This window comes from Colletotrichum karsti (assembly GCF_011947395.1).
Source record: "Colletotrichum karsti strain CkLH20 chromosome Unknown Scaffold1, whole genome shotgun sequence".
Classification (NCBI taxonomy): Eukaryota; Fungi; Ascomycota; class Sordariomycetes; order Glomerellales; family Glomerellaceae; genus Colletotrichum; species Colletotrichum karsti.
The window spans coordinates 1,904,427-1,931,474 of NW_024065901.1; the positions used below are offsets into that span (position 1 = coordinate 1,904,427).

The window sequence follows — 27,048 nt, forward strand, 5'->3', positions numbered from 1 at the left end:
TTCTGGTTGGATGGCACTTCCGTCAAACCCCCACCAAGCAGCGGGTAATTATCACCAAATGTCAAGAAGCCCTCGAGCAGGAGTGTCACCCAAAATCCCAATGGATCTCGGTCACGGAGTATCTGGTGTTCATGTCATACTTCCATGAACCTGGACCCAACCAGACACGACATGGCACACTCTCTGTCCACCCAGCGGACGAACCCTCCATTTTGACTCGACGACTCGACTCGCCGCCCTGCCTCACCCGCACTGCTGGACCGAATCGGTGTCCGTCGCCGGTCATCTTGCAGCATGCAACCTATCACTAGAACACACACTACTGCACTGTCAAGAGGCAAGACTGTCTTGGAGGAGCGGCGCTCTTAATCATCGCTCCTCGCCATCTTCAGCAACATGCATTCGCTGCCTTACACACTCTGCCTGGCCTGCTAGCTCCATTGGTCATGTCTCGTAGCTTTCACTTGTGAGGAATGTTGCTAAGCCTCCAGGCACGACAGAAACTTGCCAGTTGCAGCTGTTGCAGCTGCCGCTCGGCGGACGGGCGAAGACGATTCAGGGTCCAGGTCCTCTCCACGTTTGCATTAACCAACAAAGAACGTGTCCCTGGAATCCGATCACGCTGGCGGCTGCGCTCTACTCAGCCGTCCACATGGGACTCTCATCTTGCATTTCAACAATATTCAGTCCCGACTTGACCGCCCCCTGAGCATCGCGAGGTCACGAGGACCAAATTCCACGGAGCGGACATCGCGGTTGGGGTTCTCCCCTGCTGCCATTCAGCGGTGTCCCCATTTCCTCTTGGGTAAAAGCAGAAAGACGGACACCGCCAGGTGAAGGCAATTGGACCATCCACCTTCAACCCTGCAAATCGTTCGGGCAGGGCCAGGGTTGGTGGGCTCTCGTCTCTCGGTTCGGCAGCAATTGGTCGGTTTTCGCCTCAAAGACTGCCGCTCCAGCACCCGCCTTTCCCTTTTTTGCTGCGAGAAATGATGTGCTTCGGTGTCGGGGAATCTTGGTTGGAAAACCGTTTCCTGGGTCCTTCCACCCCGCCGCCACAACCTCCGTCTATCCCGTAATTCCCGCGCGCGAGACGACCTGGATACGCACACCTGATGTTTGATCTGTACTGAGCAGAGCTCTCGAATCGAGGAACCTAAGTGATGGACCCTCTCTACCGCTTCATGTCGCCATCGTCGGTTTTCGGACACTTTGTGGGACTAGCCCGTCGCAATACTCCTCTATCACGCAGTAGCACAAGCGCGTCCCTTGGCCCAAGGGGCATGCCCAGAAGCATAAAACACCTCAATTTCGACATCGTTCGACTGCCCATTCCGACATCATCGCCCACCTGGCCCCGTCAGATCCATAAGGCTAAAGCGCCGATGCTCAACAATTGCCGCCGGGACCACTCCGGTGCCCTCCGACCCCGGACTCGTGAGAACGGGAGAAGGAAAGCAAAAAAAAACCCGCAGATGCCCTCTCTTGATTCTCGAGGGAGATCGTCGCCTTTCACATTTTCGCTGGCGTGATCTGATATCATTGGTGTGCTCCCATGCGGGGTCCTGGTGCCCTCTCCTTGGCCTTCATCACACATCGTGACATCTCGCACTGGTCTCAATGCAACCTCTTGAAGAGTCCAGCCAGGTCTAGCCGAATCAATCCAGACCATCACCCATCCACGCACGAACTTGACTTGGGCTGCCTTAGCGAACAATCAAGCATTCGTCCTCGCGCCGTCTCGCTCCGGCTTGCGCGACGGCGCTGTTGCACCACCACAACAGGCGCAGGCTACCTGGACGAGATCGCCAAGTCGGTTAGCCACGGTACATGTCTCACTCGCTGTCCAGGTCTCTCGACTTCAATGGTGTTTGACGTCTGGCATTTGGGATATCTTATTGAATTGTGTAGAAGTTCCTTTCCCGTGACCATCATAAAATCCCCTTCCGGATTTTTTGTTTTTGCCTGATAACTCCCGTAAGACCTTGCGAAACACGCACAAGAAAGTCATGCCATAACGTCAAAAAATGCCCACTCCTTGGTATCCCCACACCACTACTCGTGAATGAATTAAACCGCTAGTTACAACAAGTTTACTCCTCACGGTAAGCAGCAATGCGCTCCTTGACGGCCTGCTCCTTCTGCTCCTTGGTGAGGCGGGCGACCTTGTACTTCTTGGACTCGGCCTTCCACTCCTCCTTGGTCTTCTTGGAGCCCTCGGGCTTCTTCCAGGGGTCCTCACGGATGGAGGCGTGGGCCTCGGTGTAGAGGTCCTCGAGACCCTCGGCCTCGACGTCGTCGTCGACGTACTGCTGGAACTGGGACTTGAAGCGCTCCTCGTCGTCGTCGGCGAGGGTCTCCATGTACTCGGCGACGTGGCCACCGAAGATGTAGTTCTTCAGGGTGTCGGCGTCGAGCTCCTTGGTCTCCATGTCGTAACCGGGGAAACGCTTCTCGGAGTGGGGGACGAAGATGCCGCCGTCGGAGGCACCCTTCATGGCGCCGAAGACACGGGCACCGGTGGAGGTGCGGTGGAGGCCGACGTCGAGGAAGGCCTTGAAGGGGCGGCGCTCGCCGTCGTCGGTCTCGACGGCCTCGGTGAGGGTGTACTCGCCGGTGGCCTCCTCGACACCAGCGAAGTCCTTGTCGATGCCGAGCTTGGAGAGGGCGCGGCGGGCGATCAGGAGACCGGTGGCGTAGGCGGCGGCCCAGTTGGTCAGGCCGTGGGTGATGCCGTAGGCGGGGAGCTCGTGGGAGTAGGCGGCGACGAAGACCTTGTCACCAGAGATCTCGGAGGTGACGATCTGCATGATGATGTCGCGGTTGGTGAAGCGGACCACAAGACGGTACTTGGGAGCACCGTACTTGTTCTTGGCCTGGGTGATCAGACGCTTACGGGCATAGTAGTCGGTCTTGCCCTGCTGTCTGCGCTTGTACTTGGTCTGGAAGCGGCTGTGGAAGACCGGTCAGCATCTTCTGCGTCTTACGTTGCGATTGCGCTGCAATTGAGGGGTGATGAGGGGGGTAATTCGGGAGCAAACTAACCTGTAGTACGCGCTGTTCTTCACCAACTTGTGGAAAGGCTGTCGATTGAAAATCCCGAGTCAGCAATTTGCGCTTCAGATTTGACCCTCGATCCGAAGCATCTTGCTTTGACTCCTGTTTCCCCCAAGAGACATTTCTGCCTGCAGCTAGGGCCATGCCATTTTTTACGTGGCAGAGGTGGTCGTCGTTTCCATGTCTTCGGCCGAAGATTGGGTTTGGTGTTGGTATTTGCTTGTTCAACTTACCATCTTGACGGTATTGGCTGGCGGGCGGTTGGCTCAGCAAAATTGTCGGATTGGTCTTGTCGTGGGTTGTCGATCGAAGGAAAAGAGAGCGCGGAAATTTCCTCGGATCGCGATAAATTTGTGTGGGCGATTTTTTGGCAGCCCTAGCTCCGCCAAGCCACCCGCTTCTGTGTCGGTCGGTGACGAGTCACGTGGGTCGTCAGGAACTTGGCTGGGGACGAGTCACGTGGTCATACAAATCCGCAGTGGATTGGCAATTTTCTGCACTGCCGCGAGAGACTCCCACTTTGGGCCGAGGTCCACGGGAATCGTCACCGAGGTGGGGGCAATCTTCCCCCAGGCTTCGGCCCCAGCGTGCAGTCTCCGCCTCCAGAGCGACGCGCTGAATCGCGGTACAAGTAGACGATGCAGATGTCGTTTTCCTAGATCATGGAATCACTGGAAGGATCCGATACTTTCTTCGTGGACCATGTCATTGAAGCCGTAGACGACATGACTGGACAAAAGCAACCCAAAGTTATTCTCTGCGACATTGGTGGAGTGTGTGTAAGTGGAACTTCCCTCTTGGGCTTGCATGCAACATACTCAAGCTGGCCATGAGACCTCCGAATCTGATGACTGCATTCGTTCCCTTCAACTGACCATTGCAGGTCGTGTCCCCGTTTCAATCCATCCTCGACTACGAGCTCAGTCTCGGTATCCCGCCTGGATGGGTCAACTACTCCATCTCCAAGACAAGCCCTTCCGGCTTTTGGCATCGCCTTGAGACGGGCTCAATTCCCATGGACAAGGCCTTCTTTGAGGGCTTCAACAACGACCTTCACGACCAAGGTCGTTGGGAGGCTTTTTACACCACACAACAAGCCAAAACTCCATCACTGCCCAAGGAGGTCCCGCCACTTCCGGACATCGATGGCGAGTTCCTCTTCAACACCATGATGACCAACTCCATACCTCCAGACCCCTGGATGTTCCCGGCCCTGAAGAATCTCAAGGCAAGTGGCAAGTACATTCTCGCCGCACTGAGCAATACCGTTATATTCCCCGAGGGGCACAAGCTCTGGAGGAAAGACTTCCTGGACGACCCCGTGCGCAGTCTTTTTGACGTTTTCATCTCATCGGCACACGTTGGCTTGCGCAAGCCCGACCCCAAGATATACCAACTCGCTCTGAAGACCGTCAATGAGTACGCCGTGAAGAACGCCGAGTCGGAGAGAGGCCGGGCCTTGGGATGGGCCGACGGAATCAAGGCGGACGACATCCTCTTCCTCGATGACATCGGCGAGAATCTGAAAGAGGCAAAGAAACAGGGCTTCGGTACGATCAAAGTCCATTTGGGCAGGACGTATGAGGCCGTAGAAGAACTCGAAAAAGCGACAGGCTTGGCTCTGGAAGGAAATCATCCAAAGATCCCTATTAAGCCAAACATGAAGGGAAGTGGAAAGGCAAAATTGTAGACATCTGACAAGTCTTTTTACTTCCAGCTGTCTTACTAGATTACGGGTCTTCCTGCCTACGCGATTCGCGCCACATAGACATACACAGCATCTGCGTTCTCCACCTTGCCATCAACTGCGTCCTTCTCCCACTCCTCGCGAAACAACGCCCTGGTCTTGTTCTTGAACTCCTCTGTTTCCACTTTGATCGTCAGAGAGGTTCCAGTAATCCAATCGAACCGCTCGTCTACCTCGTCAATGCCGTAGTAAGTACTGCCGTGCCCGGTGAGCTGATCCATTTCCTCGATCTTCTCAACCTTGTATCCGGCCTTCTCCAGGATTTCCTTGAAGGAGTTCCTGTCCTTGATCCAAATCCTGTTGCTGGGAAATCTCATGCCCAGCCTATTCACCGCGCGCTCCAGCAAGAGCCCGAACTTGTGATTGTCCTCATGGGTGATGTCGACGACCAATCTACCGCCGGGCTTTAGGTAGCTCTGCCACGAAGTGACAACTTTCTCTTGGTTATCGAGGAGGACGAAGGCGCTAGAGCACACTATCACGTCAAACATTTGGCCCCGAAGCTCCGGTAGGGTGTCTAGGTTCGTGATGTCGTGGTTGTACAGCTCAATGCTCGCTTGGGTCTTGAGGCGCTCTTTCTTCTCCCTTGCTTTGGCTAGCATGGCATCCGTGATGTCGACACCGACGATTGCACCACTCTCGCCCACCTTCTCGGCCGCGATGAAGATCTCTAGACCGGTACCGCAGGCAAGACTCAGTACCCGCTCGCCGGGCTGAACGTCGGCAACTACCATGAATCGCTTGCTGTATTCGGGGTGGAAAGAGTCCTCATAGTTGTCGGCTCGAGCGGTGTACATCCGCTTGGAAGATGCGACTTGTGTTTCGGAGCCAAAATCCATATTCGTTGATGTTCGCAGGGGATTGTTGCTTCTGCTCTCTTTTTGAACGCCGTGAGTAAGTTGATAAATCAGAAGTTCATTGCATTTTAAATGCAGCGATGAGGTTGGCAGCGCTGACCGTACTTAAGCATGATGTCAGCCGGGTGCGGTCCGATTATCCCCTAAAGCCGGACAGATCGTCATTGCGTGGGTTGCGAAGTGCAATAGGTCGAGTTACTCCATTGGTCGCTCCTTGAGTTTTGCCGCTAGCTCGACGAGGAGATTCGACCACGACCTGTACATGTTAGTAACCAAAGCTCGATCTAGTTGCAAGGCAGAGAAAGGAATAACGGCGCGACCCGATGAGATTTCTCAACCGCAGGAGATAGCAGCGACGTCGAAGACCCATGCTATTGTGACATTACTCTGTATATTTGCAAATAGGGAAATCTGCATGATGTAATTGAAGTTAAATATCATTCAGCGCTTTTTGCGCAAGCTCACGAGTCATTACGGCCCAAGAGCCCCTGCATGTTGCATCCAACTTCTCTTTACCAACCAACATCACCGTCCGCCGCAGCGTCAAGATTTACCACGACGCCTATTCAAGTTCAAAGATGACAACTCGATCGGCGGCCTTTCTTCTTCATCATATTTGTCTTCAACATCTGGAACGTAAAGAAATTGACGACCCTAGGCAGATTCAATCTGTCTTCGTGTGATCATTTGTACACAGATTGTGGGTCAAGTCAATCCATCACTTTCTGGCGGTATGTGTCCGCAGTAAGCCATTTTCTGTTGGTATCTTTTTCCACTTCACACAGCAAATAGTTGGTTTAACTCACGAGTAGAGACCGCATTGGCGGCCCATGAAGCGACGGTACGATGTTGTGGTCTCAGAAGGGCTGTGTTGGTTGCAACCGCCGGCAGCAGGCTGCCTAGGCGCAGCCACACGGGGTCACATCTCTGACATACCCTTGGCTGTGACTCTCTAAGCGGTTTTCTTTTCTCATGTTCTTTTCAATCGTATTTTGGCCATTGCACGAGTCTCAAAGCTTCGTATGAACTAACCACGCCCGTAGTGAAGGGCTTGAGTTCGAACCGTTCTGCTCAATATCGTGGCAGGAGACACTGGCATGTGTTGGAATTTGGTTCAAACCTTGGCAACCCTGTATGTGATACATTCTCAAGCTCATGAGTGCCTGCGCCATGTGTTGACCCGAGAGGCCGGATCCGAAGGTTTCACTTTCGGCGCTGAGTGCCCGTTTGGGTGGTTATGCCTGCCATCAACCAACATAACTGAGAGGCCTCATGTGTAGAGAGTGACCCTTCTCAGAAATAATTCGCAAGCTCAGTTGGGATTGTCAAATTTGAACTACTGGGGACTGGTAAGTAAGGCGAAAGAAGTGCTTGATGTGGAAGATACGCAGAGCTTCACCTACATCGTGAATCGCTGCATGAACATTGACTACACTCCACAACGAGGGGGACAACCATGATAGGGACGGCTCGTGTTGGAACGAGTTTAACACCATCTGTCACGCGATAGCAGCCGACGAATTAGTCCTTTGCCCTGCCCACCATCAGCTTCCAGGCTTGATAATATTCACTGCCCCCCTTCGAGATGGAGGGTGGTCTGCCAGTTTGGGACCACGAGCCCGAAAGCCTTATCGAGGCCTCCCTGATGCCTCTCTCACTGTCTTTGGTCTATAAGATGACTGCTTAATCGTTGGTAACTAGAACAGGTCTCTTGCAAGATCAAACACAGCCTAAAAAGTTTCATCAGCATCGGTCAGACCTCGTCACATCGTCCCCTATCTTTACATAGTCATGGATCTTCTTGTTCAAGCCAGATGGGTCCAAAGCACCAGCGAGCTTCGAAGCTGCCTCGATCCCAAGCTTGACAACTGCACTCAATGTCGAGGACATTCCAAAAACAAACCGACCTGTGGCAACCCCATCAGCCGAGCTTCTCGTTCTCAGATCGCACACGTATTGCAGGATATCATCAAGAGTGGAAGCATCTTGTCTGCTGCAAAGCACCTCCAACAGCTGGCATCTCTAGTCCTCTGCAAGAGATGGCATCAAACTCAAGTTGCAGAGAAGGTGGCCGAGTGGACGACTTGTCTACGTTCGTTCCTCGAAGTGAAACCGTCCCCGACCAAGAAGAAGGCAGATACCGAGAAGCCTTCCTCGGCGACTACTTCATGCCTCTCAAAACAACCCGAAAGACGAGCCATACGAATCCTGAAGATCCCGCAGCCCATTACCAAGACCGAAGAAGCAAGTGGCTCAGCCAAACCTATCAAAGAAGAACACGACGAGAAAGATGTTCGTTTAGATAGTCTGGCTGCTTACAAGAAACCAATCCCACACTCTGGTGCAGAGACAAAGCCAAGGATTCACTACTTCGAGCCTTACCAACGACCCAAGACGGCCGGCCGGATCAACAACGACATCGTTGAAAAACTGACGGCTCCTTTCAACGTTCGAGAGCGAAAGGCTGCCGATAAAGGTGACGGATACATCTACGGCTACAAGCTGCCCAGAGATCATCATGAGCGGGGAGGTGGAAGCTGCCGAATGATCAAGATCGGCTATACAAACAACCCGCAGAGGCGCATGCGGGAATGGGGAGTCCAGTGCAGCTATGAGCCGCAGGTGAACTTCACAATCCGGAGCGCCTACTACGTCAAGATCGAGGAAATCATCCACCTCCAACTGCACAACGAACGGAGAAAGGAACGATGTTCAGTCTGCTACAGACAACACCACGAGTTCTTCGAGATTGACACATCAAGAGCCGAGGCGGTCGTGAGGATGTGGACTAGGTGGGCTCAGCTTCAGCCTTTCGATGACGACGGCAGACTTTCGAAGTACTGGTCACTCAAGCTGGCAGATCTCGATATGGAGGATCCCGACTGCTGGGAGAGATTTCTTTGTGAGAAAGTCAAGCAGGGAGGCAAATCATTTCTAATCAAACGGAGAGTCGAGGCATTGAGATTTGCATGCTGACGGAAGAACTTACGAATATGCTGGCACAGGTTCGAATATTCTATGATTTTATGTTATATGTACACTTCTATGTTTCCATTATTCTAAGCCCTGATTCCATGGTTCCCAAGTCTGCTTCTCATAACTGGGTATACACTTGACTTTCTCCGGGGGTTCGTTCTTCCACTCTAACTTTGGCTTGCTGTCTTCATCGTCTGTCGCCCATTGACTGGTGTAACCCTTGGCCGCCTTGATCTTCCTACCAGCCTCGTCGCTATACTCCAGGTTGACGCTAGGAACGACGGCGATCTTGCCGAACCCGTTGTTCCACATGTCTTTGCAGAACAGCGAAGGCTCTCCTTGGAAGCATTCACCTTCACCATGCGCTCTGAACCGAATGAGGCGATCCAGTAACGGCCGCGCCGTGATCGCCACAGCCCCGTTCCAGCACGAAAACACCTGGAAGGGACGATGCGCCGAGAAGAGCGTCTGCGTCGTCGGCTCGTTCCAGAAAATGTTCCAAGCCGAATTCCAATTACCGTCTGCGGGGATGTTGAAGAATGAGTCGCCCGCGATCGTCCGGCTGATCCAGACATCGTAGAACGTCGGGTCGGCGCCAACGTACGTCCAGTCCATTGCGCAGGTCATGTCCGCCCCCAACCTGAGGCGCTGGTGCGCGAGTTCCAGGATGTCCTCGGCACAGAGGGCGACGTCGTTCAGAAAAAGGACCGTTGCGTCGGAGGCGTAGTGCTTGCTGCGCTGGAGGAGGGGCAACAGAGCGAGGTTGCGGAGCTCTGCAAGCCTCGGGATGCGCTCACCGGCGCCGGGGTCAAGATCGCTGCGCTGGAAGTGATAGTCAATTCCCAGCCGTTTCATTTCAGGTCCCAGGGACTTGAAGACTTCGTAGGTTCCGTCATTGGAGTTACCCTCCACTACTGATAATGCACAGTTTTCGACCCCAAGGAAACGAATGGCTTCGATGATGGAACCCATGAGACGCGGGAGAAGTTCCACCTTTTGGCGAATGTTGAGGGCAAAGAAGAATCTGCGCTTCTGGTAACTCAGATTCGGGTTGAGATACTCATAGCGTTGGGAATCGAGGCGAGGACAGTCCAGCCTTGGAAGGGATTTGTCGTCGGGATCAAGAATGGATTTGATGTACTTTTTGGCGCTCTCGAGCTTTTCTGGATCGCCATCTGGCGTTTCTGTTGGCGGGGGGGCTATTGCAAAAGTCGGAGTGGGAATCGGTGTGGTTGCGATGTCCACAGCAGTGGTCAACCCGCTGCTGTTGGGATTGTCGGTACTGTTGGTATCGATGCTTGTGTAGCCATGCCCTGGGATCAATTAGCATTTTGGTTCCTATCTGTTTCGGAAGTCAAAGCAGAGGCTTCTCACGAAAGGGCCTGTAGGCGACTTCAAGATATTCGCTCCCTGAGTAGAGATCATATCCTACCAGCAGCGTAACAAATGCCAGGCAGATGGCGCTAATCCGGGCAAGGAAGACATATGCACCCATATTGTCGATATGCCTACGGGCACATTTCGTCGTGTTGAAGGCAGCTATCGCTCGACTACGCGAAGTCGCAAAAGAAAACTGAAAGGAAAGAAAGAGACTGAAAGTGCAGAAGTGGCTATGGTTTTAACGTCATCCGCGCAGTCCGCTTCCCCCTGGCATCCGGACCCCAGATCACCAACAAAACATACCTAAAGTGATCATTTTAGATTGCAGAAAGGAGGGTCACATTAAAAGACTCACTGAGTTTGGCGGATCCACAAACACAGCCGGGGTCCAGACGCAAAAGCAAACAGGGCCTTTGTCCTCGAGTGCTTGGGTTCTGTTGGTTTGCAAGAGTGTGTTGGCACACATACCCACCCCCAACGCCCGCAACTTTAGCCTGCCGGTTTATCGTAATTCCTCACATAGTTGTCCGTCCCAAAAGATCTAGTAGGAAAATGTGAATAGCTTCAAATCCTTTTCTCTTCCCTTTGCTCTTCCCAGCATCCTGTAGCGTTTGCTGTGTCCGACGCCGAGACATGCCGGCGAGCGGCGCAGCGGAGACGACCCACTTATGCCGGCCGAAATTAGAGACCCGCCAAAAGTCGGCTTGCCGCGCGATTACCAGACTCCGCTTTCCCCCGGACCAATGAGGCACTTGTTGTAAACGCTCAGTAGACGATGCTGTTGGTTTGCTTGCCGCACCATCATTGTCAGAGACCTCTGCATAGCTTTTCTGCGGAGTTGTTGCCCTGAATCGACTGAAAAGCTTCCCATTCCGTCAATCCACATTCGAACGGGCGGGTTCGAGCTCGGAGGTGGCCAATGTTATCGCGTTACGTTTGAAGCCAAGAGACTATTCCCAGACTGTCGGGTCAGTACTCAAGAGCTGGGTTTGGCTGCTAGTACGCGATGAGAGAAAGTTATCAGGCTGAGAGAGTGCCGTCTAAATAGAGAAGGCCCCCACGAAGAACGCCCTTTTTGCTGCTCCCTTTTCGTGCCGCGCTCATCCTGAGTTTCTCGTTGTTAGTGTTGCTGTCAGAGGTTGTCCGCTTTTTCTTTTCGATTCGACACTGCCGGCTGGACTTGGCTCTAATTCTCACTCTTTGGACGTTCTTCCCTTCAGTTAACACAACTATCGTTGAGGTTGTATTACTCACTCGTTCTCGTCTTTACACTACCTAATCATTCTCTGCGAAAACGGGCCCAAATGATAGTTGCGAGCCTTCCAAGTATCATCGCCGTCGCGATAACAGCAACGCAAGCTGAGACCCCAAGCCGCAACTCGGCCGGGCTCTCAGGTTTCCCTCGGCCGACCCCAGCGCCGCCGACACACGCGGTTCGACAAGCCTTCCACGAAAGACGTTTCGTCACGACCACAGTCTGCGGCTATGTGAGCGGTGCTGCCAGCAGGCCTCTGATAGCTAATTCCGGATCTATCTGCCGTCATGCCATGACCGACAGGCTCTGGGGCCCATGCTCCATTACCATCACAGATGGTTATGACTGCAACTTTCCCGCCATGTGCTATGACTTATACGACTGCAGCACTGGCTGCGGGCGAGTGGGCACAGCAACCCTCACTTGGTCAGTCCTCTTCGCCTTGCGGATAATACCGCCTTCCTCTGTCGGTTGGAGAAAGTGAGCTGACAGTACGGATGCTCCCAAGCTCTCAAACGAGCCAATACTGCATGACGAATATCATGACGTCGGGAATGGACATCGAGCTTTTCAGTATAGGGTGTTGGTTCACACCAGAAGTAAACCTCGTGGCAATCACGCCGACATCGCTGCCCGACATAACGATCCCCAACACCGGGCGTTCAGACATATCCAAAACGTCCTCACCATCGTCCACTTCAACTTCAGCCCCCAGCTCAACGCAATCCGACGCAAGCTCGAAATCTTCTCCCAGCGAATCCTTGCAACCGGGTTCATCGACCTCGATACCCCAAGCAACCACAGCCACATCATCTCCTACTCCGACAAGCACAGAGCCGACAGACTCATCGTCCTCGGGCCCTCGTCTCAACCTAGGCGCCATCGTCGCCGGAATCCTCGGCGGGCTCGCGCTGATCTGCATCACAATCATCCTCGTAATCTACATCGTCCGCAACAACCGGTCCGAAAAGAGCAACCGGCCGCCGATATCGCGACCGAGACCCCAAAAGCCCAAGTGGAGCTTCCTGGCCGTCTCCAAGAGAAACACAAAAGACTCGGACGTGTCTTCGGAAGACACCATCACCCTGCACGAGACCCCGTACCCGGACCCCCCCGACAACAAAGCCCACCCGGAAGCAGGCTGGGGCCCCTCGGAAGCCTACGGCAGCGAAGTCGCGCCTCACCGCGGGCCCTGGGAGATGCTCAACGAGGAGAGGTCCCACGAGATGTCGGACCACAACCGGCCCGCCGAGCTACCCGACCACGCCTTCCTCGAAACCCTGCCCACCATCCCCCAGGCCCCGACGAGACAGGACTCGTGGCGGCCGAACGACGACGGGGCCGCGTGGGGAGATCTCCGAGCGCCGCCTCGTATCAGGGATCGACTGCGTTACGCCTCGCCGCAGACGGCGGCCGCCGAGGGCCTGTCTGGGAACGTGGCGGCTGCCAACTTCGCCGCGCCTGGATGGGGCCGCAGGGACGATCACACCAGAGCACCGGTGCCGTACGGTCAGTCTGCTGATATCAGGAGGCAAAAGACCTCGGCCGGCAGGCAGGAGATGGCACAAGGCCCGGCGATGAGTGACGATGGGATGAGGCAGGCGCAACATAGAACAGGAGGTGGTATACCATCGGCAACGGCCAGCGTGTCTTCGCATGGATCACTGTATACCAGCTCGCCGACTAAATTCTGATTGCTTGGAGTCGGATGCGGAATCTTTGTGCATATAGCATGGCGTTTATAGGGAGGTTTCTTTGAGATATAGTAGAGTTAAGAGTGCCTTTAGGCATCTCTCAATACATCGTGTCGACCCGGGAGGAAGCCTGTTTCAACATCTTGCTTATTTCATAGGTCAGTAAAATATACAAGGCGGTTGGCATGTGTAGACGTCCGCAGATACGAGGGGTGGAGCAATAACCTTGAGGGGTGTGGCCAAGAGCTCCTCGGGCACCACCATAAAGTAATTCAAAATCATTTTGTATTCTCAGTATCAAACGACGACACGTAGCCACGCTGTGATTTGACACTATTCGCTATTTCATAATCATGCTTGACCTCCCAAAAAACAACGAGCCTGCCTCTAAGGGCCCCGGGCTGTCCGTACAGTTTTGCCTAAAAGTCTGCTCATGTTCTCCCATCGTACCGGATATATGTTCATGGTGAATGCAACTTCTGGTTGAGACCCAACAAAAGCTGTTTCACCGAGTTCATTAGGTGAGACTCAATTCCATCGAAGCTCGGTGCCGGCGAACCTGAAGCACCGGCTTCCGGCGGCGGCACAATGCTGGCGTCGGCTAGGCCCAGCACACGGTCGATTGCAGACAAGGTCACAGCCTCGGCTTTGGCTTCTCCGATCCGGACCTTGAGCGCGTTGGATGACACGTTCTTGAATCCAACCAGAGCGGCAAAGACCTTTGGATCAAAGGCATTGCTTGGCCCGCCTGGCTGTGGTGTGCCGCCGGGTTGTGGTGTGCCGCCAGATGCAGGCGTACTGCTCCGGCCAGTGAAGCCATCGATGACCTTCTGTATTCCCTTCATGCATATATCTTCCATGGCCTGATTCTCGGTGGCAGTACTCTTGAGTCCAAGGCATCGATTGAGGGCAGACATGACAATGGCTTCTGCCTTCGGATTCTTGGCCTTCTTCAAATTTTCAATCAAGCCGTTCTTGAGCCCGTTGACGGCAGTCAGCATCTTTGGCAGAAGGACCGGACGTGGCTCGGCTTGCGCTGGTGGTGTTGGTGTGGGTCGTGCTTGCTGCGGTGCGGCAGCGGGTATCTGTTGTGGTTGGACTCCAGGAATGGCGGCCGGAGCAGGTGGTGGAGGAGGCAGTGCTGATGTTCTAGCAACTCCATCTTCTGTTTTAACAGCAGGATGTGTCGGGGGAGGTCTTGAGGCGTATGGTGAGCTGTATGTTGGTTGCTGACCCGCAACACCCTGAGGGCGAGCAATGGCAGCTGTAGGTCCGAAGCCAGGGAGAGTAACTGGTGCGACTGGCTGTGTAGCTGGCGGAGGCGGTGCGGGTTGGCCAGGAGTTGGAGTGACTCCTGGAGGGGAGTACTGAGGTGTTCTCGCTGCGGCAGCGGCTGCAGCTTGTGCTTGCTGGCCCGCGTAGGCTTGAGCATGATACCCAGGCGGAAGTTGCTGGTACGCAGGAGGCATGTGTGCCTGTTGTGGTTGCTGGGCTTGCTGTTGCTGCTGCTGATGTTGTTGCTGCTGCTGAGCGTACTGAGCGTACATCGGGTGATTGTAATGACCATAGCCCGCGCTCATGGACCGATCTGGCGAAGAGGCCTTGCGCTTCTTGCCCGCGTCAAGCTCAACGCCTGGCACCCGCGACCAAAGTCCTGTTGTATCGTCCTTCTTGAACGCCTCGTTGCCGATGAGGTTATGCCGCACACTGGACTCCCAACCCTTTGTCTCCGTATGAAAATAAAACCAGGGATATCTCTGCGTGATTCGCTTGTAAATCTGTTTCAGCGTGAGGCCGTCCGGGCCTGCTGCAGTCAGAGTCTCATCAATGAGCACTCCATAGTTCTTGTTAGGCTTCTGAAGTTGTTCCTCGGTGTAGTCCTCGATCTTGAGCTCCAGAGGTGGCGACTTCGGTCGAACCTTCTTTTCTTTCTTCTCTTTGGCTCGTCTTTCCGCATCGGATCCTTCTGCGCCGTCTTCGCCCTTTGGCTTCCGGGGCTTGTACTTGCGTTTCTCCGGCCGGTCGCCCCCTTCCTCTGGCAGCGGATGCTTTCGTGGCCGTCCAACCTTTCTCTTGATGGGAGGTTCACCAGGAGGCGGCTGCGGTAATGTTTTCTTCGCCATTTCCGCCTGTTGCTTCTTCAGTAAGCGCTGCTCTCGCTTTGACATGAAGCCGTTCTTGGGCGGTCTGCCAGGCCCTCGTTTCTTTGGAATAAGCGGCAATAACGGCGGCTGCTGCATGTGCTGGCCCATATCTGGTTCTTCCGCCTTGACTTCCGTGCTGGGCTCAATGTCCTCATCTTCTTCACCAGGTATGTCTGCCTCAGCAAGTGCATCGTTATCCATGTCGGCGTCGATGTCGATGTCGATGTCGACATCAGCATCAGCATCGGCTTCACCGTCAGCATCAGCATCAGCATCCGCATCGGCTGCTGCTTCTGCTTCTGCCTCAGCGTCCGCGTCGGCATCGACGTCGGCTTCTTCTTCCTCTTCCGCCTCTTGGTCCGACTCTTCATTCTCAGATGGTGCCGGCGAGCTGAGTGACGAATCGCTGTCATCATCGAGCAGGCCGTTTCCATGTGAGGCCTCAAACTCGAAGCTCATCTCCTTTCCGCCTTGAGGTCTGTTGTTCTTCTTGAGTTTCTCTTCCTCTTCGACGAACTCTTCCGCGCCTGTCCGGCCTTCCGCCACACCTCTGATGATGAAGCGAAAGTCAACGTCCTTGATTTGGAGATGATCGCCACTTCGTAAAACGGCGACTCCTTCTTTGTGATGTACATCTTCAATGAAGAAACCGTTCTTGTGCATGGGAATGGCCTCAAAGACCCCTTCTTTCCTATTGAATTGGATCTTGAGATGCTCTCGCGAGATGGCCTTGGTCTTGCTGGCGATGTCGGGTCCAGGCGAGTGAATGCCGATGAAGGGAATGTGGTCGGGGGAAGGGCGCAGAGAGGCCAGGTCGACAGCAGCTGCGCCTGGTGTGTGCGAGACATACTGCCTGTTGGAGATGAGGTTCTCCTGCGCCTCCTCCTCTTCGGGCTTTTGCGACGATCCGGTACTAGTGGTCTTGCGTCGCTTGGCCGGACGTCCAGACTCTTCACTATCGGACTCGGGTCCTAGCATGCCTCCCTCCTCACTGACGTAGGACTTGCTGAACTTCCCTCGGTCGTGCCTGACGGGCGAGGGAGGTGGAAGCCCCATGGCTTCGTGTTCCTCGGCCCTCCTCCGAAATTCGGCGTTGCGCCGATCGTCTTTTCGCGCCTGGACCAAGGCTTTCTGGTCGCGGCCGATAATAACGGCGTAGGTGGTCATCTGAAAGACACTATCTTGGAATTCAATCCGCGCAAAGGATTCAAGGCCTTGGGTTGCGGCAGTGAGGTTATGTGTGCTTGCGACGAGCGGGTCGTTCCCGTTGCCCATGGTACTGGGAAGGGTGACCTGAGCAGGGGTGACGGTCGGAGGAGGGGACATCTGGTTGGGCATTTGATTATTTGCCATGTGCGCGAGTGCCATCATCATGTACGCGTGGTCCATGTTGGGCATTGGGGTATGGGGGAAGGACGAGGCGAAGGGATCGGCATCCATCGGGGCGGCAGGTGCAGGCTGGGAGGTCGCGACGAGGGCGGTGTTGGGGTCGGCATCGGTCATGACGGTATCGGAGGCGACGGGAGTGGATTGGCGATTGATGGAGGTGTGGTTGGTGTTGTTCGCGGCGGCGGTGGAAGCATCGGCGCGCGGCTTGTCGGTGGTGGTCGCGTTGTTGTCGTCGGGATCAGGTCGGGTGGAGGCTGGCGACTTGTTCGTCTTGGGAGGCGGCGTGGTCGGGACTGGCGCGTGGCCGGCCTGGTGGGCGTTGGACGAAGTCATCGCTGCTCTGTAAGCGGACAGACCAGCTCCTTCGTCTTCGGCAAGCCTGAAAGGCGATTTGGTCTGATGCGACGAGGCTGGACCTGAGAAGACTGTGACGACTGACATGAGAGATCCCAAAAAATGTAGATGGGGACGGAGAGAAGCTGGACCTCTGATTGGCTACTCGATGCACGAGGTTCCTTCCGACCCCGCGGACTGGCCCGTGCGCGTCAAAGGACAGCCCGGACCTCCTCACCTCACCTCCCTCACCTCACTGCAGTCACCAGAGCGGTTTGGCAGGAGCAAACCTCCGGGTCGCTGCCTACCTTACCTACCTAGCTAAGGTGCAGGTACCTCAGGTTTCTTCTCTCCGGATGGAAAGTACGATGGACCATTACGGCCCAGCAGGAAAGAGCAAAGGGTCGCGCCTTCTCAACAAAACTTTGCATATGGCTAAAGTAAGGCAGGTGCATCTTTCCTCTTTGCGCAGCTGCCCTCTTTAGAAGATGCAGCCGTCAACGAGCATTTTCCGGGCATCTTGGCATCTCCCGTCCCCATCTTTAAATGCTCAGTCTGAGTCATCGCCAGCGACTACCCCATGGCAAGCAACGTTGTGGTCGGCGACTGCGCTTCACGATGCTTCTCGGTCAAGATCCGAATACCCTCCGAAAGGGTCCTCGCTTGGGGCGGCAAGGCGATTCTCGTGGCCATTTCCCTGTGTAGATCGTCCCACTTCTCGGTCAACACCCAATGACACTATCATTGTCGGTGAGGACTTCATTCCGATGCATGCATGCACCCTTGTGGACCGGTCACTTGCGTCAACTTTGTTTGTGTTGAAGCCCCGTCCTGCGAAGCGAGTGATGCATACATCAAGACCCTCAGAAAAGCAGTTTTGTATCTGAGACCTACTATACCTTGCCGCCCACAGTAAAAGCCTCATCTTTTGCAGATTTCATCTACATTGGATATACATGCTGGAAACCCTCTTCTGTGTACTCTCTCATTGTTGAGATGTCGTAGACATAGACGCATGATCCCGATCACTCCAGGTCATCTACGGTGGTATCATTGAATGCGGTCAATGTCAGGACAGCATCCACTGCTGTCGATTCGATTTCGAGCTAAGATCTCAGGACAAACTCAATCTACTACGACATATCCGACTTAACGTAGAAGAGGCTCTCGCTCGCCAAAGATGGGCCTCTTGGACTGCCACCAACGCGCAGCCCTCTCAGAAATCCGATAGGCCCAGAAGCACAACATACCCGCCATGAAGCCGATTGCATCGTTTCTAAAGGCAAGCAGCCCGGCAGTAGTCATCAGCATGACCGTCCACCTCTCAGCCCTCTCATCCTCAGAGAGCGAACGATGCTGGCGCAGGACGCCTGCCCCTTCTCCCACGGAGCTCTCCCACAGATCGGAGGCACCGTGGTTGAGACTGTGTCCGACTTTGGCGAGCTCGAGACCAGCAGCGATGACCATGACACCAAGCAGACTCTTGGGGTAGTGCGAGAGCAAGTCGAGAAGGGTACCACCAAACACTACTCCCAAGATTATCTTGAACAGGCCCAACATGATGACGCTAGCCCCACTACGTGCGCCGAATCGATATTGCGCTGCAAGTCCACCTGCACCGTGGCACACAGGCATAGCTCCGAACCATGTACCCACCAAGTTCATGATACCAACGCTGATGCCCATGCCGGTGACAGTCGGCGTCGGCATATCAGGCAGCAAGTCAGCTGCAAGGGCACTCACAGCGATGACTGAGTTGAGTGTAGTGAGAGGTAACTGGCCGATGGCCATAGTGATGGGCTTATACTTGAACCAGTTCAAGTTCCAGTGAAGCAGATGAGGAACCCAGACGTGGAACCATGGCAGGTTGTGCGGCTCGTGGTGGTCAGCGGTCAGAATGGAGATGAACGCAAAGACAAGCGAGAGAACGAAGATGTAAAGAGCGTAGGGGAACCGCGGCAGCCCTTGGGTGAAGATGAGCACGAGAAATGCGGCCAGCGCCCACAGTCTGTTGTCCAGCACTGGGTGAGCCCAGTGCAAGTCGCGAAGCAAACCGGAACCAGCAGCCATGACGAGAGAAAGGCCTGCGCCGAGCTGGATTCCCTTCACGACGGGAACGGGGACGTTTCGTGTGACCCAGCGAAGCAAGCCGGTGAGACTCATGATGAGAACCGCCAGACTGACCCATTGTCCGGCGGCCATGACAGTTCTAATGCCACTGTCTTCGCTTCTCGAGATTGCAGCAGCAGCAATAGCCTATATCAACGTATCAGTACGCCGAATGAAGTTGAGATGCGAAACTGGACTGACCTTCATCGGCTGCACTGGAAGCGGGATGCCGAAGACGGCGCCGGTCACGACATTGAATATGCCGGAAAACACCAGAGTGCTGTCAAGATAGATGGAGCGCTGAACAGCAAGCGCAATCATCAGGGGAAGAAGTGTTCCCAAGTCACCCAGAGCGCCAGATATCTCCGCGGTTGGCGAACGGCGCAAAGTCGCGACATTGTGGTTATGGACCCGTTTCAAGTGACCGAGGAGCGTCATGATGCGGGGATGGTTGAGTGACGCAGTCCTGGTTGTTCAGCAGAGTATCCTTAAGTCGCCTCAGATCTCAGATACGGTCAAGACTGGCAAAGACCTTGGTTGCGGGAAGAACTTTGTCTGCATCAAGGAAGAAAAAGATCAACCACCTAAGCTCTTAGGTGATGACGACGCCCTCGTGATGTCTGTAGTGTGTCAGCAGCGTGCGCGTGAGCTTTGGAGCTCTTTTGGCAGCTACGTCCGATCCTCCACCGGTTCAGCATCGGACGAAGCAACTCCTCGGCCGGGACGGGCCACAGGCAGTGATTGGTCACTTGACCACTGCTCTGTGATGCCCTTGCCTTTCAGTGGTCCTTGCGGGATAAGCAGATAAGATTGCTTAGATAAGGCAACTCTGAGGTCTGCATGTCGTCATAGGTAGCATCTTCTCCGCCAGACGACGATGAATGATCTGATTCTCCGAGTTCCCGTTAGATTACTTATTACATAAGGCAAGAGCTGGATGGTAATGAGAGTTTCAAGAAAGAATTGTGGTGGCTGGCACCCGAGGACGAAGCCGAGGCGGCACCGTTTTGTTTGGAGGAACGGGCAAAGGCCGGACATAAGGACTAGCGTGCAGTCCCGGGTCTTTTAATGAAGAAGCCGGGCTGAATCCGCAACAGCAACAACAAGGACTTGTTGAAAGAAAATTTCGAACTTGGGCCAGCGGAACGGGCGGAGGGATTCGGCCTGCACCTCCACCATACCCGGTCTTACCTTAACTCGGGCAATGGGTCTCACCGGGCTTGCCTGGGGCGTTGCGGTGTAATGGGTATGGATGTAGGCCGGCCTGGGTTGGCTCTTGATATGAGGTTTTTTTGTAAACGAATCAGCAGCTGGCCAGAATGGACGCTGTGACCCTGCGAAGCGAAGAAAAGATGCGGTGGTCAGTCATCAGGTCAGTAGACCAGGCATCGGCTCTGGCTGGGCGCGAATCCCGATCCGATGTGATGGGCGGCGATGATGGGGATGGGAAGATGGAGACCGAGTGGGACCCCAACTCCCGGTCTGTTTTCTGTTTGTTGTTGGCGGTCCGTTGAACGTTTTTATTCAATTTAATTATGCCTGGATTTGCAGTCGAATTGCCCCGTCTGTTTGACCCCGCGTAGTTATATGCCTTGTTGCTTGGCCGTGGTCTGGGCAACTGCCTGACTGATTCGAGCAGTTCTTGGCCTTGGAGCTCTTGACAAGTCTGCCAACGGTTTGCCAATCCTTCCGCAGCAGCTTGGCCGGGCGCAGTTGATGATGCTCGTAGCTGGCCAACCAGGATTGAGGCATTGAGGCATTTGCGCGGCTTTGATAGTTGTAAGTAAAGCTGCTCACCACAGACGCCAAGGCTTGTGATTTGGCGAGATGAAGGACACTGAGCCGCCAAGCAGGCGACTCGAGCTGGTGGCACAGGTACGGAGAAATAAACAGCGCAAGGCAGCGTTTCCGGGATGAAGAGAATGAGACGGCAAAGCAGTGACTAATTGGAGGGTGTTACCAACGGAAGCAGGGCGTCTGAGGAGCGGCAAGCTGGCACGGTATCCGTAAGGTAAAGGTATTGTCATCAAACCGTCGCTTACAGACGCAGGTGTAGGTAATGGGACATTAAGTTAGGTAAGTTACCTAACAAAGGAGCCGGGAAGACATCACCAAGTACTTGTGAGGTATTGCCGAGAAATCTCCCCAAGCACCGGTGAAGGCAATGGAGTCCTTTGGAAGGCCATTTCCGTTTTTCCAGTCCCAGCGCCAGTCGTGCTGATGAATTACCTTTACTCAGTAGACACGCTATGTAGCGGTCTGGTGTACCATGAATCGGCACGGCAAATCATCACTCATATCAGCCATAACTCTGCGAATCTTACCTACCTACCTGACGACTAACACCCGGACGGGCCTGGGCGACAACGATGCCATCAGGCGGTACCTGTGCAAACAGCCAATTTCCCTACTGCCACGAGGTACCCGAATCCACTTCCACTCGAACCATTGGCCTATGAACCCACTGGGAAAACTGTGCTGGGGCCCCATCCCGGTCCGGTCTCCATCAGTTTGCCCATGTCATCCAATCGCCCAATCTCTGTGCGCCCAACTTGCTTTCCCCCACTTGAAATTCCCGCAACCTGCAGGTTAAAAAGGTGCAGCCAGAAAAAAAAATAAGAAAAACAAAATAAGAGATATCACAATGTAAGGGTACTCCAAAGGTACCTCCCCAAAGCAGGCACGCTACAGACATTCCCCACAGCGGTTGCCTTTCGCGACCCTGCCGCCTTCCCGGCATCCTTGGAGACAAGCTTTCTTGCTGCCCTCTTGGCGCTGGTTCCTGTGACATGACGCTAGCACCGGATCCTACCTCACCTCACATCGCAACTACCTGACTGCGTACCAGTCGAGTACCTCAGTCGTCCTCGCCATGAGCTGATGAAACTATGCCGTCGCTCTTTCCGTCGAGGTCGACTCACTGTCACAGTTCTGTCACTCCTCGCTCTCAGTCGCACCTGTTCGTCCGGCCACTATTTGAGCAGCTATTTACCACCTCGTCCGCCCTCTCACGACCTTCTCCTACGTCCTCCTCTTTTTCTTTTCCTCCAACTCACTCGACGATCAATCCCCCCCAATTGACATCGATTCACCTCCTCCCACTGTCAATTCCAATTCCCCTCTCGTCGCGTGTTGTTCGCCCAACGTGAGCTCTCTCCCTTGCCCAGCAGCTGACCCCAGTTTTTGTTTCCCTGCTGACAAAGTGCGCCCTGCGACTTTAGCCAGCCTCCCCCAGTGAACTGCGATCGAACCACCCGGTCTCATTCCCCACCTCAGTTCTCATCTCTGTCAATCGACGCCAAACTTTCAGCTTCACCCAAAGGTAAATATTTATCTTTTCCGTGCCAGTTCACACCCGAAGACCGCTCCGAACCCACGGGCTCAATCCGGCGCGTCACGGCCTACTCCTGCGCCTTGCGCCCGGCGTCGCGCAAGAGTGAAGCGTGAGAAACAACGGAGATTTATCGGCCAGCCGAACGCCGGATACCCCGGGAATGACGATGGACACCGACCGCCCAGGGTCGGCATTCTACGATCACGGGCGGCAGTCTCCATAAAATGCCTCAATTGGATAAGCTTGTGCGCACCAACTGATGTGTTTCTGGTCCAATGCGACTCCGTACGGATACCCTGGTGCAGCTTGGCCCGAGGCAGTTGCAGTCGCTCTCGCCACGAGCTCACTCATACATATTTCACTCGCCTGGCGCCATTCTTTGTCATATTACTTCTGTCGTGTTGCGAATTCCTCTGTTCTCTTACATCCGCTGACAATTTTACCTTCGTCCAGCCGACTCTCCACTCAACTTCACTCAAAATGCCTGCCATTAACACCATCGTCGCCCGTGACGCTGTTCACCAGCTCGCCAAGCGCCAGAACTGGGCTGCTCAGGAGGCCGGCGTCGTTGTCGTCTTCTGCATCGTTTTCGTCGTCGCTTGCGGTCTCATCGGTCTCTGGGTTTCTCGCTGCATCGCTGCGCGCAAGGCCAAGAGGGCCGCCGGTGCTGCTTAAACAACACCATAACAGAACGAACGGGGACCTTGAGGTGGAGGAAGTAATGGACAACTTCAAATCGGACACTTGAAGTTGATATCGGCGGCCCTCTGATCACGGCGACTTACACGAGAGGGCCGCCGCTGGCACACACCCAGAGGAGCCAGCATCGTGTTTCGACACTCTTCATCACTGCACTCACGCATCATCCACCATCCCATCTATCGATTATGATTCTCGACCCGGTCGCCGATGACAGGATTGGAGTCTCACGAGAGACGTGGTTATGAGGAAATGTCCGGCTGTATACACCGGCATGATGAACGATTGGCCGGATAATACGTGGAAGCGGCCATATGTCAAATGAGGATGCCGCAAAGGATATTATACGCCCTTTTTTCTTAATGATACCTATTTCATCGTTGCGCGCAAATTTATCGCGTCTTCACTGCATTCTCAATAATCGGATTTCGTGCGACCGTGTATTTGTTCAAGTGCCCAACGTTGGATGCCTTCCTTGCTTGGCGTGACATCAAAGTGAGACCTTTGTTTTGGTCTGAAATTTCCGAGCTAAAGAAAAAGAAAACAAAAAGCGGTCCCACTTTATTTGTTTTGCTGCCCGGTTCAAGCTAATCAAACTCCCACATCAGATGGCACGACTCTGGCGACTCTGGCTTGGGGAACGGTCCCGTCTGAAGAAATCGGACTGAACGGTTTTGGACCTCTTGAAATGGGTTGAAAAGACCGAAAACAGCCCTCTCGACAACAGCGATCAAGACAGCAAGTGACGAAACAGTTTTGACCCCAGAGATACAAGTATCTGACGTTGGACAAAACCCCCGGGGACCAGCTCAGAAAGGTGATCGAATCATCGAGGTATTGTACAAGCCTGGAAAGGTACTGACGCATTACACGTCGGGTTGAGAGGCTATATCCTCTCATAGTAGGATGAGTGAACAGTTTTTATCTCCCCCCTTAAATTCATATAGTTGGTTCACAGTAGGAGGCATCTTGCTTACGGATAGATACCTCAAGAGTCGATTTCCACACCACAGTTTGCGCTGATTCCATCTACACTGTGCACTGCCTTCCTATCGCGACTGCATATGAGACTATGGATTGAGGAACTTATACAATTCCCATCCAACAGGATCATGATCGTCTATCATTCTTATAGACCTTCACACCCCAAAATCGCACCTTCACAACAAAAATGAAACCAACCGCCCTCCTCCACTTCATCATCGTCGCCGAAGGCTGGCTTGAGAGCAAATCGCCAACAAGCATCTTCATCAACGAATACCTTGTACACTTGGACAGATATTACAGGCATGACAAGTCTTTCGGGTTAAAGAAGGGTTGACACGATAGATGGCGCAACGTCCTCACTCCCCGTCAGCACAACCGTTGTCAGCTGCAGTGCCGAACAAAGGCCGGAAGGATTGCTTACGGGTGGAGGTTGCTCGATTAGCACCAGTTAGTGAATTGCAGTCGCTCTGACCTTGTTTCTACCATGAACTATCCCTGGCTATAGTCCGTTATCCCGTTCCAAGCCAGAACTCGCGAATTCATCCGGCGACAACGTCAACGGACACTTCAGCCGCCGCCATCTGGGTTGGGAGCGTATCAGACCCCGTCTATCCACATCCCTTGGAGTTCGTGTTGTTTTAATAAAAGGAGCCTTCCGCTGATTCTCTCCGGTATTAAACCTGCTCCAGCGTCGTCTACGTTGACCTGACTAACAACGCGGTTGGATCAGAGTCAACAGAAATAAAATCAGGCAACGTCGAGAGATCACTTACACCAACTATTCTTCATTTCTTATTATCTTCAGTACCCCAAACGATACCGGCTATCTCATCATGTATGACCCTCCGAGCCCGCTACGTCGTCTGCGGGCCTGTGAGCCGTGTACCAAGGCCAAGGCGCGCTGCAACTTCCGCGATGAGAACTCCAGTAGGCACCTCTGTGACCGGTACGTCTTGCAAAAACAGCTTATCCGGCGGGAGAGGGAACAGCTCTGTGAACGGAATTCGAGGCTGACTTTGCAGATGTGAGCGTTTGGGAATCGACTGCGCCGCCAAGAAGACCAAGGTCGTGAGACGGCCGAGACAGATCAAGAAACCACTTGTGAAGTAAGAATCAGCAACTAGACGTGAAAACTTGACCGAACTTGAGGCTGACCAGATCACAGCCGCATTGCTTCGCTGGAGCAACAGATCGCTTCCCTGGTCACCACGGACAAAGCGACGTCGTCGTCAAGTTCAGCATCTGGACACGAAGACGACCGGAGACACTACGCCGTCAACAACCACTTCTCGTCAGCGCCCCCTTTTGGTCTGTCATGGCGCCAAGCGGGATACATCCTCGACGACTTCCGCAATCTCTTCACTCCAAACTTTCCATTCGTGGTTGTGGACCGGAAGACGACGGCACGGGACCTACTCGATGAGAAGCCGTTCCTCTTCCGCGCGATCATGCTGGTGGCCGCACCCCTCCCGCGCTCCCGCGCCGCAGAGATCCGGGATGAGGTGCTGGCGTACCTGGGTCGTCGCATGCTCCTCGAGGACGAGGAGAGTTTGGACATTTTGCAAGGGATCATGATTATCATTATGTGGTGAGTATACAAATGACTTCCTAGACGCCGAATCCGTAACCCCTGCCATCTTCCAAGAGAAGACAGTACTAATGAACGCTCTCCAGGGCCGATATCAAATACTTCTACGACAAGCAAATCACCCGCCTGGTCTACCTCGCCCTGGGCTACGCCCACACCCTCAACATCACCCGCATCCCCCTCTCCGTCCTCGCGACCCGGGACGCCGCCGCGCCGAAACAGCCGGACGACTGCTTCTCGGACAAACTCCTGGCCGGCATGACCACGCACCACACCCTCGAGGAGCAGCGCGCCTTCCTGGGCCTCTTCTACGTCGTGACGGTCAACTCGAGCCACTTCGCCCGCCGGAACCCCCTGTTGCAACAGCAGCAGCAGGCTGCGGGGTTCTCTCCCGGGCTGTACGTCGACGTCTGCTGCGAGAGCCTGGAGCGGTCCGGGGACGCGGGGGACGCGATGGCGGCGAGGATGGCGCGGTTGGCGCACATCTCCGGGCGGGTGTCGGAGATCTTTGGGTCGTTTGCGAACCGCGCGACGGGGGAGTCGTATTCGGGGTTGTGTGAGGCCCAGGCTACGGCGATTCGGAGGGAGATGGATGCGATCGCGGGGGAGGTCGATCCGCGGGATTCTTCGTCTAGTGAGTTTGTTTCTCCCTCAATGCGCGACTGGTGTGTCCTTGGACGGGGCAAGTATTTTGAAGATGCTGACGTTTCAAAGCATACGTGTGGATGCAGTACAACGCGCTGGTGGTGCAATTATACGAAACGGCCACGATAGGAGGGACTTCGACGCCGCTATACCGCACAACCTGTCTCCTGGACTGCCTCGCGGCCGCGAGGGCCTTCTACGCGGCCTTCGTCTCCATGCCGCCCGAGAGATTCCTGTACCGCACCTCGGCCACCATCTGCCAGGCGCAGGCGGTGGTGACGGCCACCACGCGGTTGTTGGTGCTGGAGGCGGAGGGATGGGATCTGGAGTCGGCGAGGGCGTCGCTTGATTTCCTCGACATTGCGGAGCAGATCGCGGGGTTGTCGAGGAGGACTGTGCAGGCGGGGAGGGAGAGGATGAGGAGGTTTTTCGAGGAGACCGAAGGCGGCCGCGGCGGCGGGGGCGGCGATGCGGATCTTGACGAGACAGACAGCAGGGGCGGGTCGTGCGAGGAGCTCGTCGAGAAGATGGGGTGGATTGGGGACTGGTATAGGATCAAGCTGGACGCGGACGTGGATGCCGGCAAGGCGTTGGCGGAGGGCGTGAGCAGGGAGCTGCTGGACGAGATTGCGCGGATCTGGCAGTGGTCTCCGGATACGGGGGGCGTGCCTTTCTTTGGCGGATTATTGAACCCTTTTGATGTCAGCTACGAGGGTATTTGAGAACCGTCGTATGTTGCGGTCTCGTCTTATCTATCGGTTGTAATAGTACAATAATCAAGTTATGTCTGTTGTGAGACTCCTCTACCCATCACTTGTGCGTGGAAAATCACGCCGTTCGTCTACCGTAGCAAA

General features: G+C 54.5%; 9 protein-coding genes across 9 annotated transcripts; 4 read left to right on the forward strand and 5 right to left on the reverse strand.

Moving 5' to 3' along the window:
* Positions 1 to 2,093: 2,093 nt before the first annotated feature.
* Positions 2,094 to 3,071, reverse strand: CkaCkLH20_00435 (uncharacterized protein; the record flags this gene model as incomplete). Its single annotated transcript, XM_038883155.1, has 2 exons — positions 2,094 to 2,952; positions 3,046 to 3,071. The coding sequence occupies 2 exons, from the start codon at positions 3,069 to 3,071 to the stop codon at positions 2,094 to 2,096; spliced, it is 885 nt and encodes a 294-aa protein (XP_038751860.1).
* Positions 3,072 to 3,782: 711 nt separating this feature from the next.
* Positions 3,783 to 4,747, forward strand: CkaCkLH20_00436 (haloacid dehalogenase-like hydrolase; the record flags this gene model as incomplete). Its single annotated transcript, XM_038883156.1, has 2 exons — positions 3,783 to 3,836; positions 3,941 to 4,747. 2 exons carry the CDS (start codon positions 3,783 to 3,785, stop codon positions 4,745 to 4,747), a joined length of 861 nt encoding a protein of 286 aa, XP_038751861.1.
* A 56-nt stretch (positions 4,748 to 4,803) lies between these two features.
* Positions 4,804 to 5,643, reverse strand: CkaCkLH20_00437 (protein-l-isoaspartate(d-aspartate) o-methyltransferase; the record flags this gene model as incomplete). Its single annotated transcript, XM_038883157.1, has 1 exon — positions 4,804 to 5,643. The coding sequence occupies one exon, from the start codon at positions 5,641 to 5,643 to the stop codon at positions 4,804 to 4,806; it is 840 nt and encodes a 279-aa protein (XP_038751862.1).
* A 1,809-nt stretch (positions 5,644 to 7,452) lies between these two features.
* CkaCkLH20_00438 (uncharacterized protein) lies at positions 7,453 to 8,637 on the forward strand (the record flags this gene model as incomplete). The annotated part of the gene is made up of 1 exon (XM_038883158.1): positions 7,453 to 8,637. The coding sequence occupies one exon, from the start codon at positions 7,453 to 7,455 to the stop codon at positions 8,635 to 8,637; it is 1,185 nt and encodes a 394-aa protein (XP_038751863.1).
* A 78-nt stretch (positions 8,638 to 8,715) lies between these two features.
* Positions 8,716 to 10,132, reverse strand: CkaCkLH20_00439 (alpha-1, 3-mannosyltransferase CMT1; the record flags this gene model as incomplete). Its single annotated transcript, XM_038883159.1, has 2 exons — positions 8,716 to 9,950; positions 10,012 to 10,132. 2 exons carry the CDS (start codon positions 10,130 to 10,132, stop codon positions 8,716 to 8,718), a joined length of 1,356 nt encoding a protein of 451 aa, XP_038751864.1.
* A 1,769-nt stretch (positions 10,133 to 11,901) lies between these two features.
* CkaCkLH20_00440 (uncharacterized protein) lies at positions 11,902 to 12,966 on the forward strand (the record flags this gene model as incomplete). The annotated part of the gene is made up of 1 exon (XM_038883160.1): positions 11,902 to 12,966. One exon carries the CDS (start codon positions 11,902 to 11,904, stop codon positions 12,964 to 12,966), a length of 1,065 nt encoding a protein of 354 aa, XP_038751865.1.
* A 461-nt stretch (positions 12,967 to 13,427) lies between these two features.
* CkaCkLH20_00441 (uncharacterized protein) lies at positions 13,428 to 16,832 on the reverse strand (the record flags this gene model as incomplete). The annotated part of the gene is made up of 1 exon (XM_038883161.1): positions 13,428 to 16,832. The coding sequence occupies one exon, from the start codon at positions 16,830 to 16,832 to the stop codon at positions 13,428 to 13,430; it is 3,405 nt and encodes a 1,134-aa protein (XP_038751866.1).
* Positions 16,833 to 17,981: 1,149 nt separating this feature from the next.
* On the reverse strand, positions 17,982 to 19,379 carry CkaCkLH20_00442 (sulfate transporter; the record flags this gene model as incomplete). The annotated part of the gene is made up of 2 exons (XM_038883162.1): positions 17,982 to 19,088; positions 19,143 to 19,379. 2 exons carry the CDS (start codon positions 19,377 to 19,379, stop codon positions 17,982 to 17,984), a joined length of 1,344 nt encoding a protein of 447 aa, XP_038751867.1.
* Positions 19,380 to 22,755: 3,376 nt separating this feature from the next.
* Positions 22,756 to 26,916, forward strand: CkaCkLH20_00443 (uncharacterized protein; the record flags this gene model as incomplete). Its single annotated transcript, XM_038883163.1, has 6 exons — positions 22,756 to 22,939; positions 24,694 to 24,907; positions 24,984 to 25,067; positions 25,127 to 25,549; positions 25,636 to 26,183; positions 26,264 to 26,916. 6 exons carry the CDS (start codon positions 22,756 to 22,758, stop codon positions 26,914 to 26,916), a joined length of 2,106 nt encoding a protein of 701 aa, XP_038751868.1.
* Positions 26,917 to 27,048: the final 132 nt, after the last annotated feature.